The sequence below is a fragment of the Chrysemys picta genome, chromosome 5 (genome assembly GCF_011386835.1).
Source record: "Chrysemys picta bellii isolate R12L10 chromosome 5, ASM1138683v2, whole genome shotgun sequence".
NCBI classification, from domain to species: Eukaryota; Metazoa; Chordata; order Testudines; family Emydidae; genus Chrysemys; species Chrysemys picta.
The window spans coordinates 34,739,876-34,757,358 of NC_088795.1; the positions used below are offsets into that span (position 1 = coordinate 34,739,876).

At 41.5% G+C, this 17,483-nt stretch overlaps 1 protein-coding gene across 8 annotated transcripts in view; it reads left to right on the top strand.

The window, feature by feature from the left end:
* Positions 1 to 17,138, top strand: part of EGF (epidermal growth factor) — a 112,426-nt gene extending 95,288 nt beyond the window's left edge. For 4 of the 8 annotated variants that reach the window (XM_024106842.2, XM_024106843.2, XM_024106844.2 and 1 more), the window contains one exon: positions 1,494 to 4,294. In XM_024106842.2, the coding sequence (XP_023962610.2) occupies positions 1,494 to 1,720 (227 nt within the window). In that variant the 3' untranslated portion in view covers positions 1,721 to 4,294. Of the gene's footprint in view, positions 1 to 1,493; positions 4,295 to 16,055 lie in introns of those variants that run through there. The other 4 variants (XR_002889095.2, XR_010601287.1, XM_024106845.2 and 1 more) reach the window with 2 other exon arrangements.
* Positions 17,139 to 17,483: the final 345 nt, after the last annotated feature.

Sequence of the window (17,483 nt, forward strand, 5' to 3'; positions counted from 1 at the left end):
CTATGGTAGGGTGACCTGATAGCAGATGTGAAAAATCAGGACAAGGTGTGGGGGGTAATAGGTGCCTATATAAGATAAAGCCCCAAATATTGGGACTGTCCCTATAAAATCGGGACATCTGGTTACCCTACTCTATGGGAACAGAATAGTACCATTCATTATTATAGGCACAGCTAGTAGTATTGCCTATAGCCATGAATGCCTGACACTTTCCATTATAAGACCCTGTTCTCAGTTGCTTATAACTTTGTCCAACTTTAACCATTTGGGCTGAAATTCTCCATGGCAGCTGTCTGCCTTAAGGTTGTGTGTTGTTTTGCTCATGTGAAAATGAATTCTTACACCATTTCCTTGAAGTGCTCATATTCCCATGCTTTATAGCAGGAATCTGGCCAAGTGATAAGTCTTTGAAAAATTGTTTCTTAAAATCTAAAAATGCCCTATCTCAAAAAGGATATAATGGAACTGGAAAAGGAAAAGAAGGGCAACAAAGGTGATGGTATGGCTTCCATAAGAGGAGAGACTAAAAAGATTAGGGCTGTTCATCTTAGAAAAGAAATGATTAAAGGGGATATGATAGAGGTCTATAAAATCATGAATGGTATGGAAAAAAGTGAACAGAAAATTGTTATTTATCATTTCCTATGATACAAAAAAACAGGAGACAGCCAATGAAATTAATAAGCAGCAGGTTTAATACAAACTAGTTAATACTTTTTCACAAAATGCACAATTAATCTGTGGAACTCATTGCCATGGGACGTGAAGGCCAAAAGTATAACTGGGTTCAAAAAAGCTAGGTAAATTCATGGAAGACTGGTACATCAACAGCTATTAGCCAAGGTAATCAGGGATGTAAGTAACCCCATATTTAGGGCAACCTAAACCTCTGACTGGCAGAAACTGGGAGGGGAAGACAGGGCTGGATCTCTCAAAAATTGCCATTTCTTTACACTCCCTCTGAAGCTCTGGCACTGGCCCCTGTCAGAGACAGGATACTGGGTTAGATGGACTAGTGGTCTGACTCAGTATGGCTGCTGTTCTGGTCTTATGAACAGGGCCGGTTCTGGCTTTTTGGCCGCCCCAAGCAAAAAAAAAAAAAAAACCTGCGGCACGGCCGGAGCGCGGGTGCAGGGGGACCGGCTGGGGGGGGGAAGCGGGCGGGAGAGAGAGAGAAGGGGGCAGCCAGGGCTACAGCGGGGGTACTGCTATGCGGTCCCTCCCGCTGTGCTGCCGCCTGCCGTGAGGGCTCCGCTCTGGTCTGTGGGAAGGGAAGGAAGAGGACTGCCCTACAGGGCAGCCGGAGCGGAACAAAAAAAAAAAAGCGGCCATGCCGCCCTAGGATTGGGCAGAATTCCACCTCGAACAATCTGCCGCCCCAAGCACCAGCTTACTCAGCTGGTGCCTGGAGCCGGCCCTGCTTATGAATTTTCTTGCTAGTTGCTATCTGTGTTCTCAGATGGCTCTGAGTAACATTTATCCATTTCGTCCAGCATATGCACAACCTCAGCCTGCAACAAACAACAAAGCAGCACAAATGCTAGCAGAAGAGGAGAGAGAGCAGGGCTGCCGGCAACAGCTTCTCAATGGTAGGAAGCCTCAGCTTGGTGAAGCAGAGAGGAGCCCTCACCAGCTTCAGTGGAGCACCAGCCCCATTACGATGTTGGAAAGTGACCTTCACTCCCCAGCACCATCCAGCCTGTTAATGCAGCCCGATTAAAGGGCCCGAGAACTGAGCTGAAGCTGGGGTAGTATGGAACTGAAACTTACAAACTGAAGCAATATTTTTTCTTTAAACTGTACATTAAAAAAAATACCTTGCCAGTCTTTCCTTATCATCTCTGCTTGGAAGCATTGCCGAGATGAATATACCAGTGCTAAATATTCTATTACATTTTTAATATCACTGTAAAGGTCCTACTAATTTCAGTACTTTGCAGCTAAGAGGACACTGGACGAGAACTCACCCCAGGTGGTGACCATTAGAAACAAACATCTTCTGAATGATTTTATTGTTACTTTCGGCTGTTTGCTTTCTTCATATACATTCAAAAGTCATGAAAACAAACTAGGTAACAGGTAACCAGGATGACCATATGGAGAAACTGCAATTCTGTAAACTAAGATGATACAGTAGAATCAGATAAAATAATTTCTTCATTAAAATACTACTCAGGGACACTGTAGGCCGGATGATCCTCTCCCCTACACTAGTTTTATACTAGGGTACCTCCTTTGACTTCGGTGGAGTTACTCCTGATGGATACTTGTGTAAGTGAGAGCAAATTGAGATCCTATACTTTTAAGATTTAGCTGGACCATAAGAATTTTTGTATAAATGAGCATCAATTCTATCCAGCAAGGGAGATGTAGCCTGTGGGGAAAGCTACGTCATTTATAAATCTTCCTATCTAAAATCTTCAAAGTCCCTTCAGATGATGAAATGTTTTGTTCCTGGGATGAGAGAATGGGCCAGATTCTTCTCTGGTCTACAAGTATAAATGCACTGGAGTTATTCTCACTTTATAGTGGTGTGACTGAGAATGAAATCTGGCTCATTATGGATGGGTCTGGCGTATGGAAAGAGTTCCAACCATCTGCCATACCAAATACACACATTTAATAAAAAAAATAGGAAAAAATCCAGTTTGGATTGATTTACACAAAACCAACTTGTTTGTGCTGCCACATTAAATCCATGGGATTGAATGTAAACATAGAAGAGGATTTATTTTTATCATTGACATCCAAGCAGCTACAATTTACTTCTAATTAATTCTAAACGAAGGTTGTAAAACTTAACAGTTGTAAAGCTTTGTTTTATAGAGAGTTGTCACTTAGTTGTTTATGATCTCAGATTATTTGAATTCAGCTTGTTTGAATTGCTGCGATTGTTTTTAAAGTATTTGCAAATCAGCTATATTACTTATAGTATGAATATTCCCATGTGCAGCTCCACCCCACTCATGCAGACATCTGTTTGCTCATCAGAATCAAACCTCCAATGTTTTTGAGGTTTGTCCTGCACTAATTATGAATCCTCATCTCTAATACCCACTGAGTTGCCCATCACTATTAATAGTGTTATAATTTCTGAATCTAGATAGCTGAAAATGTTATTCTTATTCACATATATGTGCAATCCTTTTTTTAGAATTCTGCTAAAAAGACAGGCTATATTTCCCATCCATTTCTTAAGTCCCTAGACTAGTGATTGGAGGAGCAAGTACTCTAAGCAGTTTCAGGGCCGAATCTCCTTTCACTTATACCAGTTTTATAGCTGGATAACGCCACTGACTCCACTGGTGTAAGCAATAGGAGAACTGAGCTTGTGGTATCTGAATTCACAATTATCCAATCACCACATCAGCTCTGATTTCAATGCAAAGTTATGAAATATATCTTTTATAAAAGGTTCATAAATGTTAGATTTGTTTCATTTCTACTCTGAAATATTCTAATGTGTTTGTAACTGCCATTAACGTTAATTGCAATTACACACACCCACATGAACAGATGGACTCCTCTATTTAGACTGAAGTGATTTGAAGAGTGTTAGAACACTAAATATTATACAAGAGGGGACAACCCTTGTGTTGAACCATATGTACTCAATAGGTAGATTGGACTGTAAGGTAAATAGCTAAACTTTGAACAGAGTAGAGATGGATCATAGTCTCCAAGTGTGGATTTGTATCTGAACCCAAACTTCCCAAGTCTTTGCAGGGGTATTTGTTTATGACAGTGATTTCGCTTGTCTCGGTATAAGAACAGAGGGCAGACAGACAAAAAGGCCTGATTCAGCGAAGCACTTCACATACTTAGGTTCCACTGACCTCAATGAGACTTAAGCATGTGCTTGAAGTCAAGCATGTACTTAAGTGCTTCCTTGAATAGGGATTGACAGTTGGATCTAAACTTCCTCTGTCTTAAACTGTTCAGTTTCTGGGTTTGGACCATCTCTAAAACAAAAGTGTTTCAAAGGCCTTAAAAATTGTACAGTTTCAAATCCACGCTTCACAGTCTTTTTGCCTTAGTTTTGTGTAAAGTATCTCATTTCTAATTTGGTAGCTTTCACTGGAGAGTTTTGAAAGTCAAAAGTATACATTTTTACAGTGGGGGTACTGGTGACTGTAACATTATCTTGTTTGTTTCCTCAACTCACATAGATCTAAACAGAAAATGCTTTTTAGTGCTAAAACCACAAGGAAAAGAAGTATATATAAATATAATATATTTGGTTTATTTGTATGTTTATAAAGTTTGTGATTTATAAAATAAATAATTCCTCGCATTTCCATTGTTTTGATAGAACAGAGTGCAAAATGATGGCTTAGATTTAATATATGTCACATTTACTGATAATCTAAACGGGTACAGCATAGCTGCAAAAACTAATGTGTATGTACAGCATGCACAGATATGGTTCTTCTCTGACTGTTTAAAGGATAATCCTTATTAGTGTAAATCCTCCATACCTCAAGATTAGATCCCAGCCTTAGTAGAGTATCAAGTAAGTGTTCAATGGGCAATGTGGGATTTTAGCTATACAACTCTCATAAGCAGTGAGAAGCTGCATGACTAATTCCCCATGTACTATGCTGAATATTTACTCCTTTCTGTGCACATGAGAATGTTTCTAAAATCACCTTTGCTATTTATATGTGTAGAAACATGACTGATGGTCTTAAGCTACGTTTTCAATGGAGTCCAAGGTGTTAGCCTAGGATTTACATTGAAGTTAATGGGAGCTGGTGAATGGGACATATAAAATCCCACGCTGGCAGTAACATGGTTAAGGAGAGCTGGAGAGCCCAGTTAGCCCATTCTGTGGCACCTGGAGGGGAGACAGGTAATTAAGGATTAGACCCAGCTGGGGAGAACCAGACTGGATAGTTCCTACAAAGGAAGACTGGAAGGCCAATAGGGGAGAACTGAGAGTGGAGAGCTGCAGTAGGTAGCTTATACCCTGGGGCTGTCCCTGAAGGAGAGGGCAGCAGGAGCGAAGGAGTTCCAGGTGACTGCCAGAGAGGCTTAAGAGCTACTTAAACGTGGACCCTTCCTCTTCAGACTGGTGAGAAGCCACCCAGGAAGCTCAATCTCCAAGAGGAGAGGACCAGAGGGTGTGATCACCAGGAACAACCTGCAAGAGGGGCATGGTAGGAAGTAGTCCAGTGGAAAAGCAAGGGTTTGGGAAAGATTGATGCCAATATCTTTATATGTGGTCCCTGGTCTGGAACCTAAAGGAATGGGTGGGTCTGGGTGCCCCTGCTTACACCCAGCAAGGAGGTTTATTAAGGCCTAGAACAAGCGAAGATGATACTTGAAGATGCCAAGGAAGATACTTGAAGATACTTGAAGATTGTATTACCTTCATCTAGGGTGATTGACATCCTGATATATTGGGCTCCTTAGCACCTTGAGAGGGGAAAAGGCTACCACTGACTTGGCTAGAGGGTTGCAGCAAATGGGCTAAATGGCAATTGGTCCACCAACGAAGGAGGGTAAACTGAGGCAGAGTTGTTGTGTCATCTGGTTTTCCCACAAGGGTGTGCTGAAGATTGAAGGCTCCCTTCAACACAGTCAAATGGCTGTATCACCTCTTTTCTTACCTGATCAGCCACTGAATGTGTCAAAATCCCATTGAAGATAATGAAAATTCTGTGAATGGAGCAGATGTAGAACTGATCCCTAAAAATATACAAGTAAACTTATATTTTTATGAGATGAAATTAATATGTGTCACACTAAGTTTTAGAAAGAAGAATTTTAAAACGAAAAGTGAGACTAAGATTAGATACAGAGAGATTTCTGCATGAAGAGAGAAACGTTTAGGAGTATAATCCTGCCTTTATTGAAGTCATTGGAAAAACTCCCATTGATACAAGAGAGTGAATGTTGATTATAGGCAATGCAGGTAGTAACACTTAGAGGCAAGGTTGCCTGACACTTTCCATTATAAGATCCTGTTTCTAGTTAGTTATAACTTTGCCAAACTTTACCGGTTCAGGCTCAAATTTTCCATGCTGGGTGTCTGCCTCAGTTTGATTTTTTTTCTCCTAAAAACTTCAGCAAAAGTGTCTTTTCAGAATGAGATTAGGGGGGAAAACACATCTTTTGCCCATGTTAAAAATATTCTACAACCGTTTCTTAGAGAAGCTGCCTTGCTTTCATCCTTTGGAACAGAGACTTGAAATTTGGTGGTGTGGGGTCAGCTGAGGGGTTCAGAGTGAGGGAGGCGGCTCAGGGCTGGGGCAGAGGGTTGGGGTGCAGGGCTGTGAGGGTTCCGGATGAGGGTGCAGGCTCTGGGGTGGGGCCGGGGATGAGGGGTTTGCAGGCTTCCCCGGGGCTACGGCAGGGAGAGAGGACTCCCCTCCCCCCCCCCCCAGCTCTCTCTCCTCGTAGCAACACCTGGGCTGGGAGGGAGAGGTGCCTCTCCCTGCCACGGCAGCTGCGGGACTGGGGCAGCGGGATAGGCGCCCTCCCCTGGCGGTGGCAGGTCTGGGACGGGGCTGGGTTCGGGCTGCCCGCCTCCCAAAATTTCCAGTAAGGCCCCTTCCCCAGCCATGGAAAGTCCTGGCCAGGGAGGTTCCTTGAACACCTGCATGGTGCTTAATAGGCTGCTGTGCAGCCAGACGGCCACACAGCTTACAGGGAATTTAAATTCATAGATTCCAAAGCCAGAATGGAGCAGGTCCTCAAGGAATCCATTCTGAAGCACTTATAGGAGAGGAAAGTGAGCAGGAACAGTCAGCATGGATTCACCAAGGGCAAGTCATGCCTGACTAACCTAATTGCCTTCTATGAGGAGATAACTGGCTCTGTGGATGAGGGGAAAGCAGTGGATGTGTTATTCCTTGACTTTAGCAAAGCTTTTGATACGGTCTCCCACAGTATTCTTGCCGCCAAGTTAAAGAAGTATGGGCAGGATGAATGGACTATAAGATGGATAGAAAGCTGGCTAGATCGTCGGGCTCAATGGGTAGTGATCAATGGCTTCATGTCTAGTTGGCAGCCGGTATCAAGCAGAGTGCCCCAAGGGTTGGTCCTGGGGCCGGTTTTGTTCAATATCTTCATTAATGATCTGGAGGATGGCGTGGACTGCACTCTCAGCAAATTTGCAGATGACGCTAAACTGGGAGGAGTGGTAGATACGTTGGTGGGTAGGGATAGGATACAGAGGGATCTAGACAAATTAGAAGATTGGGCCAAAAGAAACCTGATGAGGTTCAACAAGGACAAGTGCAGAGTCCTGCACTTAGGATGGAAGAATCCCATGCACCCCTACAGACTAGGGACCGAATGGCTAGGCAGCAGTTCTGCAGAAAAGGACCTAGGGGTTACAGTGGACAAGAAGCTGGATATGAGTCAACAGTGTGCCCTTGTTGCCAAGAAGGCTAATGGCATTTTGGGCTGTATAAATAGGGGCATTGCAAGCAGATCGAGGGACGTGATCATTCCCCTCTATTCGACATTGGCGAGGCCTCATCTGGAGTACTGTGTCCAGTTTTGGGCCCCACACTACAAGAAGGATGTGGAAAAATTGGAAAGAGTCCAGCGGAGGGCAACAAAAATGATTAGGGGGCTGGAACACAAGACTTATGAGGAGAGGCTGAGGGAACTGGGATTGTTTAGTCTGCAGAAGAGAAGAATGAGGGGGGATTTCATAGCTGTTTTCAACTACCTGAAAGGGGGTTCCAAAGAGGATGGATCTAGACTGTTCTCAGTGGTAGCAGATGACAGAACAAGGAGTAATGGTCTCAAGTTGCAGTGAGGGAGGTTTAGGTTGGATATTAGGAAAAACTTTTTCACTAGGAGGGTGGTGAAGCACTGGAATGAGTTACCTAGGGAGGTGGTGGAATCTCCTTCCTTAGAGGTTTTTAAGGTCAGGCTTGACAAAGCCCTGGCTGGGATGTTTAAGTTGGGAATTGGTCCTGCTTTGAGCAGGGGGTTGGACTAGATGACCTCCTGAGGTCCCTTCCAACGCTGATATTCTATGATTATGATCCTCTAGTCTGACCTACTGTATAACACAGACCATAGAACTTCCCCCAAATAATTCTTAGAGCAAATCTTTAAAAAAAAGCATCCAATCTTGATTTAAAAATGATCAGTGATGGAGAATCCCCCATGACCATTGGTAAATTGTTCCAGTTTTCTCACTGTTAAAAATTTACACCCTATTTCCAGTCTGGCTAGAAGTTGAAACATTCAGCATTCATTGGATCGTGTTATACCTTTCTCTGCGAGATTGGAGAGCTCATTATTAAATATTTGTTCCCCACGTAGGTACTTTGTCAGGCACTTAGATGCTATAGTGATGAGCGCTATAGAAAAGCCCATGAGGAAATTAATAATTCTGTCTCCAGAGCAGGTTTTGAATAGTGTGCAGTAAATAAGGCCTAAAGCATTGAACAATGAGGAGAAAACAAAATATTGAATAGTTGCTCATTAATTGAGCACTGTCCAGTTTGTGTACTGAATCAGGCAGTGATCCAACTGTATATGATCATGTAATTAAAGACTCTGTGCTAAAGCATACCCATCAGGAGGCTGAAATAGGTTTCCCCAGCAACCTTAATTCTGGCATTTCCTAACTTTTGAATGTTAGATTTTGCAAACTGAACATTCCTTTAATGGAGTTTTTTAATGTAATCTGATATAGAGCAGGTAACTTGGAAAGAACAATGGGAGAATCAATGAAATTGAAATGTCACATTTTGAACTGAGAAACTATTTTACAGAATGGGTAACTTGTGGAACTCATTGCAACAAGACATTGTTGAGGCAAAGAAGTCAGTAGGATTTAGAAAAGGCTATGTTTTTTATATGGATAATGAGAACATCCACAGTACTTTTTAAAAAAGAAAGAAGTACATGGTATATGAGCCCTTATGCTTCAGGGCATAAGACAACCAGTAGCTGATGGAGATCAGTAAGAAACTTTCCCTATGTGCAAGGTATTCCTTGATTGTACACTACAGGATTTCCTGCAACTTCCCCTGAAGCATGGTGGGTGGGGTATGGAGATATACCTATCTCATAGAGCTGGAAGGGACCTTGAAAGGTCATTGAGTCCAGCCCCCTGCCTTCACTAGCAGGACCAAGTACTGATTTTTTGCCCCAGAGCCCTAAGTGGCCCCCTCAAAGGATTGAACTCACAACCCTGAGTTTAGCAGGCCAATGCTCAAACCACTGAGCTATCCCTCCCCCCGAGCATCAGGTACTGGTCACTGTCAGAGATGGAATACTGAATAAAAGGACCCTGGAGTGATCTGTGTGGCAATTCCTATATGCCCTCAAAGCTTCCGTTGGCCAAAGTATTGTTTTTTCCTTTAAAGGGGTGTCCTTTTATCTCTCATGTTACTTCAAGCTGATGCTTAAACTCCTTAGTTAACCTACAGCACACCCTTGGTATTGTTGTCTCACTGACTGATAATTTGCCATCTTTATCCATGTGAAAAGGTAAAATAGTAACGCCCAGCGGAAGCTTCTGCACACAGCCCCAACTGGAAGGATGGCAGAACTGTCTCCTTGGCTTTTCTACTAAGACTGTCACTTAATACCAGTTGTGACGTGCACACCTGTCCACTAGGAACTGGACAGAGACCATCTAATTTCAGACATGCCATTTTCACCATTCAGAGGATGGGAAGGACTTTCAGTCACCACTCACTGCCAAGCAGGGCTGGATTCAGGCCCCCCAGACAAGCCTTAGTACTTTATTACCAAGGTTAGGAGAAAGTTCTGCAAATTCTAGGCACAAAATTTGCCTTTTGAGGCAGCTGCTGCAGGAATCCTTTATATTGGCGCCTTAGCCACCATCTTGTCTTCCTCCTTAGCGTCCAGGTGCAACAGGCTCAATGGAAACAATTGTCTTCTGCCTGCCTACTCCTCCTTATGCAAGGGGAGTTCTCACTCTTCATTCTGCTGACTCCCGCTATGTACTAAACCAAAGTCCCGACATTGCAACCCAGCAGCCCCCTGCTCTCAAGGTAAGAAACTAAAATATGACCTCACCAGGTTTACTGAGCATACCTGAGTACACAGTCCCCCACACTTCAGGCTCATACTTAGGGGTGAGAGCAGCAGTGAGTGCCGACCTTCTTTCTTCCCACTTGCATTCCTGCTGAGAGCCTAGTTTCATGTTCTGCCTCATCCATTGCTGCCTCCCATTCGGTTCCTCTGCTGGGGCCCCCACTGGATTATTGTTGCCATATGTATACTGTCCTTCAGCCAGTTTTCAGTCCAGGAGGCAGAGTTCACCTTCTCCAAGAGGCTCTGGTTGAAACCCCTTAGAAATAATTTTTAAAGTAAGACTGTAGGACAAAGTGAAAGCAACCATATACGGTAGTTCTCTCACTTTTGATAAGGTTCACAAGCTGCTGCCAGAATATATATCAGTAAAACAGCAACTGGGGTCATGGCCCATGAGAGGGGCCTTTCCCAATTCAAATAATTAATTGATCAAAGATCGGCTGCTCTTGCCTATGTAGAAAGCTAATTTATTTTTAAAATTAATTTAGAATAATAGAAATGTAGGGCTGGAAGGGACCTTGAGAGGTAATCACATCCAGTCCCCTCTGCTGAGGCAGGAACAAGTAACCCTAGACCATCCCTGACAGGTATTTGTCCAATTTGTTCTTAAAACCCGCAGTGATTGAGATTCCACAACCTCCCTTGGAAGCCTGTTCCAGAGTTTAACTATCTTTATTGAGGGGAGAACAATTTCTATGTAACCTAAATCTCCCTTGCTGCAGATTAAGCCCATTACTTTTTGTCCTGCCTTTGGTGAACATGGAGAACAATTGATTAAACCACCTTTAACATATTTGAAGATTGTTATCAAGTCCAATCTGTCATCTTTTCTCAAGACTAAACATGCCCAGTTTTTAGCTTTACCTCATAAGTCAGGTTTTCTAAATCTTTTATCATTTATGTTGCTCTGCTTTGGACTCTATCCAATTTTTCCACATCTTTCCTAAAGAGCTGAACTCAGGCAGAGCACTCACCGGTGCTGAGTAGAGTGGAACAGTTGCCACCCGCAACGTACTTACAACACTCTTGTTAATACACCCCAGAATATAATTTTTTTTAGCAGCTACATCCCTTTGTTGACGTGTATTCAATCTGAGATTCACTATTTCCCCCCTCCCCCCATCCTTTTCAGCAGTACTACACCTAGCCAATTATTCCCCATTTGGTAGTTTTATGCTTGATTTTTCCTTCCTATGTGAAGTACTTTGCATGTATCTTTATTGAATTTCATCTTGTTGAATTCTGACCAAGTCTCCAATTTGTCAAGATCGTTTTGAATTCTAAACCTGCTCTCCAAAGTTCTTGCAACCCCTCCTGAAATCAATTTTGTGGTTTACTCATAACCTCTAGCACACTTTTGGCAGCTCTAGGCATTTATTTATTGGTTTAAAAATAAATTTTTAATGCGCTATTTTCAGCAGTACAGAAGAGATGTCCATTTTAACAGGCAGTATCTTTCTTAAATATTGATTGCACAAACAATGCAGTTGGCTATGCTATGCTAAATGGAGAGATTGCATAGCTGGCATTTTATTAGCCTATTAACAGTTGTTAGTCATTATGTATTGTGGTGAAAAGTATTCTGTATTAATATATTGATTCCCCTCCCCCCACCCTCCCTGATAAATTATAGAGTGAATTATTTCCTCCAGAGCCTGTAGAGAGCTTTGAGGGAGATGGAGAAAGTTAAGGGTGTTACGTTAAGGAAAGCAACCCATGACACTGCCATGCTGCAGTATGATTCAAATAAAATACTTTAAGATTTCAATAGCCCTCTAACCATTTTCCATTTCTCTTTTTGTGATTAAAGTGAGGGTGTTAAGTTGTTAAAGGGAGTGGGAGGGCAAAAGTAGCATGTGGCCTGAGACTGCCGTCTCTTATGCATCTGAAGAAGTGAGGTTCTGACCCACGAAAGCTTATGCTCCCAGTACTTCTGTTAGTCTCAAAGGTGCCACAGGACCCTCTGTTGCTTTTTACAGATTCAGACTAACACGGCTACCCCTCTGATACTTGTCTCTTATGTGAGTAATCTTTACCTTGGACTTCTGTCTGTAATTAATGGGAACGTAAAATGAGGAAGACACATGTATTTTAAATGACTCTTGAAATGTAACCTTTCTAAAGGAATCAATAAATGAAATACAGCCAGATGCGGAATATCTCACCAGAGACATAAAACACTCATCATTCTGATATGTTTGAGGTTCCCTACAGTATTTGTATGAAATAATAGAGTTCAAACTTGTTTCCATTAACCCCAGTGCTGCTTATTAATGATTTTTTCAGGGACATGGATACAGTCAAATTCAGGTTAGGTGTTTGGAATCACAATACAGATAAAAGGAAAAAGGTTAATCCAGTCAATGGAATAGGCCAAAACCAGGACTGCCTAAGTTTATAGCATCTTTTCCTCATTTGCCACTTGGTCAGTAGCAGTTTGTTTTAAATAACAGCTTTCTCTTAAATAACAAACCTCCCAGCTGAGGGCCTAAATATAGTATTAACTACCCAGTCTATGATGTTGGGATTATCTTTAGGACCACAATACTGTGATTTTGGCTTTTGACCCGTGAGAATATTTTTTCTTTGCCTAAGAAAAGAGAAATGTAGTAGTCTACATCTTGGGGGACTTCCACATATAACAAATGTAATCCTTCAGGATATTCACACTGAGACAGAATTTACTGCCATATATAAATTATGATTATGTACATTTATTTCTCCATTTTTCATACATTAAAATGTGATGCTAAACGATAGTAGGAAACTAACATATCACTGCCAGAGAACCAAGACCCCAGATCTGAACAGTGCTAAGTTCTGAGACATTGTGGAACTGAATCCCTTCTGACCTTAATATCTATGAGTTTATGAATCTGAAGTGAAATTTAGTGGTAGGCAGCTAAAATAAGCCAACCCAAAAGCCTAGAGCTAACCCTCCCAGCTGCCCAAGAAGCTTGAAAGTTCAGATCTGGATCTAAGCTGTATGACTCAGCCACATCAAGGAAAAGGATGGTGTGACAGGGTGCAGGTGCACCCAGTCCTTGGCCACCTCAGGAACTGCTCAGACTCCTTTTTTTGTCCAATCTGTATAATTTATTCAAGTCCCACCACCAATACCTGCACAGTACAACACAACAGTCCTAATTTCTATGACCTTCAGTCCCTGTTCATCAGGGTACTGGGAGGAAAGGAGAAATCTCTTTCTTGGGATCGCCTTCAACCTGGTCACAGCTAGCCCTGTCCTCCCCACGCTAACACTTCCTTTCTGTCTTTATTAAACTAGTTAGCTAATGGGCCAATTAATTCCTTAGCTCGCCCAGCTTCCCTATCTGATTAAACTAATTCCTCCCTATCTCCTCAGTCAGATGTTGCTGGGGAAACTAATTGAGGCTACAGTGATCAGAGTTCAGACTCATCTGTCAGGCCTCAGCACTCTGTCACAAATGGTCTTAGGCTAAAGCACAGGACTTGAGGTCAGAAAATCTGGGTTTTGTTCCTAGCTGTGCTACTGACTTGTGTGTGGCTTTGGGCAAGTCACTTAACCTTTCTCTGCTTCAATTTCCCCATCTGTAAAATACAAGTATAGATGCTTATCTATATCATGGATGTTCTGAGGACTAATTCGTGGCTGCTTTTTGATAATCTGATGTAAGTTGTTATAGAAAGACAAAATGCTAACACTCTCATAAACAATATTCTCTCTCAATTCAGTGGAGCAAGAAGACTGAGTAATAATAAAGAGAACTGGATTTGTAATTAAGTTGAAATTACTCTAGATTTTCATGACTTTCTGCTTCAGTACCAGATTCAGACCTGTTGGGGAAAAAATGGGGTTGAACCCTCTTATACTAGACCTGAATTTGGCCCTCATTGTCTGCATTGTTACATGCAGAATGGGTGACTAGTGTGTAAGGTATATAGTCACCCTAATTCATTCAAAAGTATATTTCATTTCCAACTGTTGTAGTCTAGTCTCTTTGCATGAAATTTGCCCCTCTGTAGAGGGCCCATTCATCATGCAAGTTCTATTTAAACCTTAAAGTATAGGTAAGTCGTGCTAGTCTTTTGTACAGAAGTGACAAGTAGACATAGATCGAGGAGTGCTTGTGGCACCTTAGAGACTAACAAATTTAAGGTGCCACAAGTACTGTTTGTTCTTTTTGCTGATACAGACTAACACGGCTACCACTCTGAAACCTGTAGACATAGATGTAAGCTTTCAAAATGCTTTGCAAATCACACCTATTGTGGGCTCTCCAGCAGGAGAATTCAATGAGCCAGAATGATATAGGTGCATTTGCTGCAGAGTGCACTAGAATGAAGAGTGATTCCAAGCATTATTCAGATTCATGAGTGCAGGCTTTTCTCATGTACACTAGCAGAAACAGTGTGAGATCGGTTCAGAAATCTCTTCCATTATAAATTTCAGCTCAAACCTGAAATCTGAGTTATGCAAATGTGCAGTATGCTACCTAGCTAGCTATATGTGCTTGCAGGAAAGTTGAAGGAGCTAAAGGTGTCTAGGTTCTTTGAATGGCTAGGCCTGACAAATGATATATTCCTAAGTCTTAGGAAAGAATGTGAGTTTAACAGTACATTAACTTTGGCAACCAACAGAATAGAAAAGGTTACAGCCAAAAGTTGGCAGATCAATTCTTGGAATGTTTAAAAAAAAAGGAGCTCAGAATAAAAAGGTTAGGCTTTATTCTTTCCACATGTATTTGTAGCAAGGGGATAGATTTCAGGTTTCAGTCTGTTCCATTCTAATGGTGGTTTTCTCTTTGTGTGTTTTGCTACTTATTCCTGCATCAGTTATATTGTAGACCACTTGGCTTTACATTAAGATGATTTTATAAACTGATGCATTTACAAAATCAGCTGACCAGAAAGGAATATGCATTAAAATATTTGCATTTACATTTGCATGCCTTCTACTGCAAATTATGATTAGATAACAACTGGCAATAGTATACTCATCCAAAAACCAAAAGGCAAACAAACTTTCAGGAAGTAAGGGAACAGCTGACTGTGAGATGTGGGCAGATTTTCAAATCTCCTCATTGTAAAAACACGAATGAAACTGAAAATGTGTTTGTATTGTAAAGGGATCAAAAGTGAAAAGGGATGGAAGAAATAAATACTTTTGTGTTCCCTTCAAAAGGGACAAGCAATAGTTCATAAGAAAGGGCTTCTCTGAAAATAAACAAATCATTTCTAATACAGCCATCAATGCATTATAATGCAGTATCAATGTATACAAGCACCATGACTCTTTCACTTACTTCCCCAGTCATAATAATTTCTGCTTTGCTGCTAATACGTGAAGACGTGTTGGCTCCAAAACTCACTCTCTGTCTCCTTTTTAACATTAGTGTAGTTTACAGATTGATAAAACTGAGTAGGGCTCCTATGAGTGCCCAGGGGATGTATGTTCAGATTTGTGTTGTTTCTCTCCAAGTGTTGGATATTGTGCTCTTCTGCACACTCTTTTATGATGAACAGAGGGGGGCTTTTAGGGCCCCAGCTGATCTAGGAATGCTGACAATGCTACCTCTGTGTGGCATCATTCTACCTCTATACACCAATAGTCCACGGGTTTTCTGAAGGATTCAGGTGCTGGAGACTGGGGAGGAGCAGGCCAGGAGCTGAGTAGAGGGGAAGGCCATTTCCACAGCACTGTTCCAAGCATCGCAGTGCAAATTTAGGGCCAGATTGTGATACCCTTACTCACATTGACTAGCACTGTGTGCTACACATGTTCCCATTGATTTCAGGCTCATAATCTGGTCATTAATGAATGGGTGTCAGATTCTGATACTCTTACTCCGTCCCTGCTCCCATTGATATCAATATATATAGACATGATCACGCAATCACTTAAAATTAGCAATGGGTTAAAGCCACACAGTTGATCCAAACCTTAGCCCAAAATGCACATCAGACCAAAATGGAAACTTTAGCGTTCATAGAGGCTTAACTGTTTTTAAAATTGTTTCATTTTCCATCCTCTCCAGGTTTTGTCTGCAGATGGGCAGGACGTGAGATGAGCCTTGACTGAGCATGAGCTGTAGGCTGTGCATTGAGTTTTGTTAAACAAATAAGGAACCTGTCTGATGCTCCCAACTGTGATTTTAAAAAACATTATTTTTCTTTTAAAAATATAATTGTAAATATATAATTTTACTCCCTGGTTTCATCTGGCACTACAAAGAGAAGCAAGGATAAGCTATTTGCAACTGTAGCTGTTGCAGCATTACCAATCCCCTGGATGCAGGGAAGATCAAAAGAATTAGGAGAGCCTGACAGCTCTGAGTGACATTTCTGGTCCAGATTCTGATCCTCTGAGGTCCAGAGTACTTTCAACTCAGTTATTTTTGAGGGCGCTCAGTAGAATAGAGCTCCAGTTTTGCAGATCCAAGAAATTTGGCTAAGATTCAGATAGGCATCAGAACATGTGATTTCTTATCTGAACTGAGCATTTGAAGGTTCATTTTAAATGCATTGGTGAGACCACTGGAATTTGGTTTTTCAAAACTCTCAAACTACTCCGTAGGTTTTTAAGTGTGTTTGAGTTCACAAATGGGGATGGATGGATCAGTGTTCAAGTCGGGCACCCCAACAGTGCCTGGCTCAGACTGAGGAAGCTAACGATCAAGCCAGGGGACCAAATTGGTAATGAATAGGTAATGAATCCTGGTCACATGCCATCTGAGGCACGTTGCGCATACACTAAGTTCACAAACCTTCCTTCCTGTACTTTAAACTAGGGCTGTCAAGTGATTACAAAAATTAACAGCGCAATTAATTGCGCTGTTAAACAATAATAGAATACCATTTATTTAAATATTTTTGGACGTTTTCTAAATTTTTCAAAAATATTGATTTCAATTACAACACAGAATACAAAGTTTACAGCACTCACTATTTTTGATTACAAATATTTGCACTGTAAAAAACAAAAGAAATAGTATTTTTCAATTCACCTACTACAAGTACTGTAGTGCAATCTCTTTCATGAAAGTTGAATTTACAAATGTAGAATTATGTACCAAAAAAATCTGCATTGAAAAATAAAACAATGTGAACTTTAGAGCCTACAAGTTCAATCAGTCCTACTTTTTGTTCAGCCAATTGCTCAGACAAACAAGTTTGTTTACATTTGCAGAAGATACTGCTGCCTGCTTCTTGTTTATAATGTCACCTGAAAGTGAGAAGGGGTGTTTGCATGACACTGTTATAGCTAGTGTTGCAAGATATTTATGTGCCAGTTTCACCTAAGATTCATATGTCCCTTCATGCTTCAACCACCATTCCAGGGGACATGCATCCATGTTGATGACGGGTTCTGCTTGATAACCATCCAAAGCAGTATAGACCGATGCATGTTCATTTTCATCATCAAGAGTCAGGTGCCACCAGCAGAAGGTTGATTTTCTTTTTTG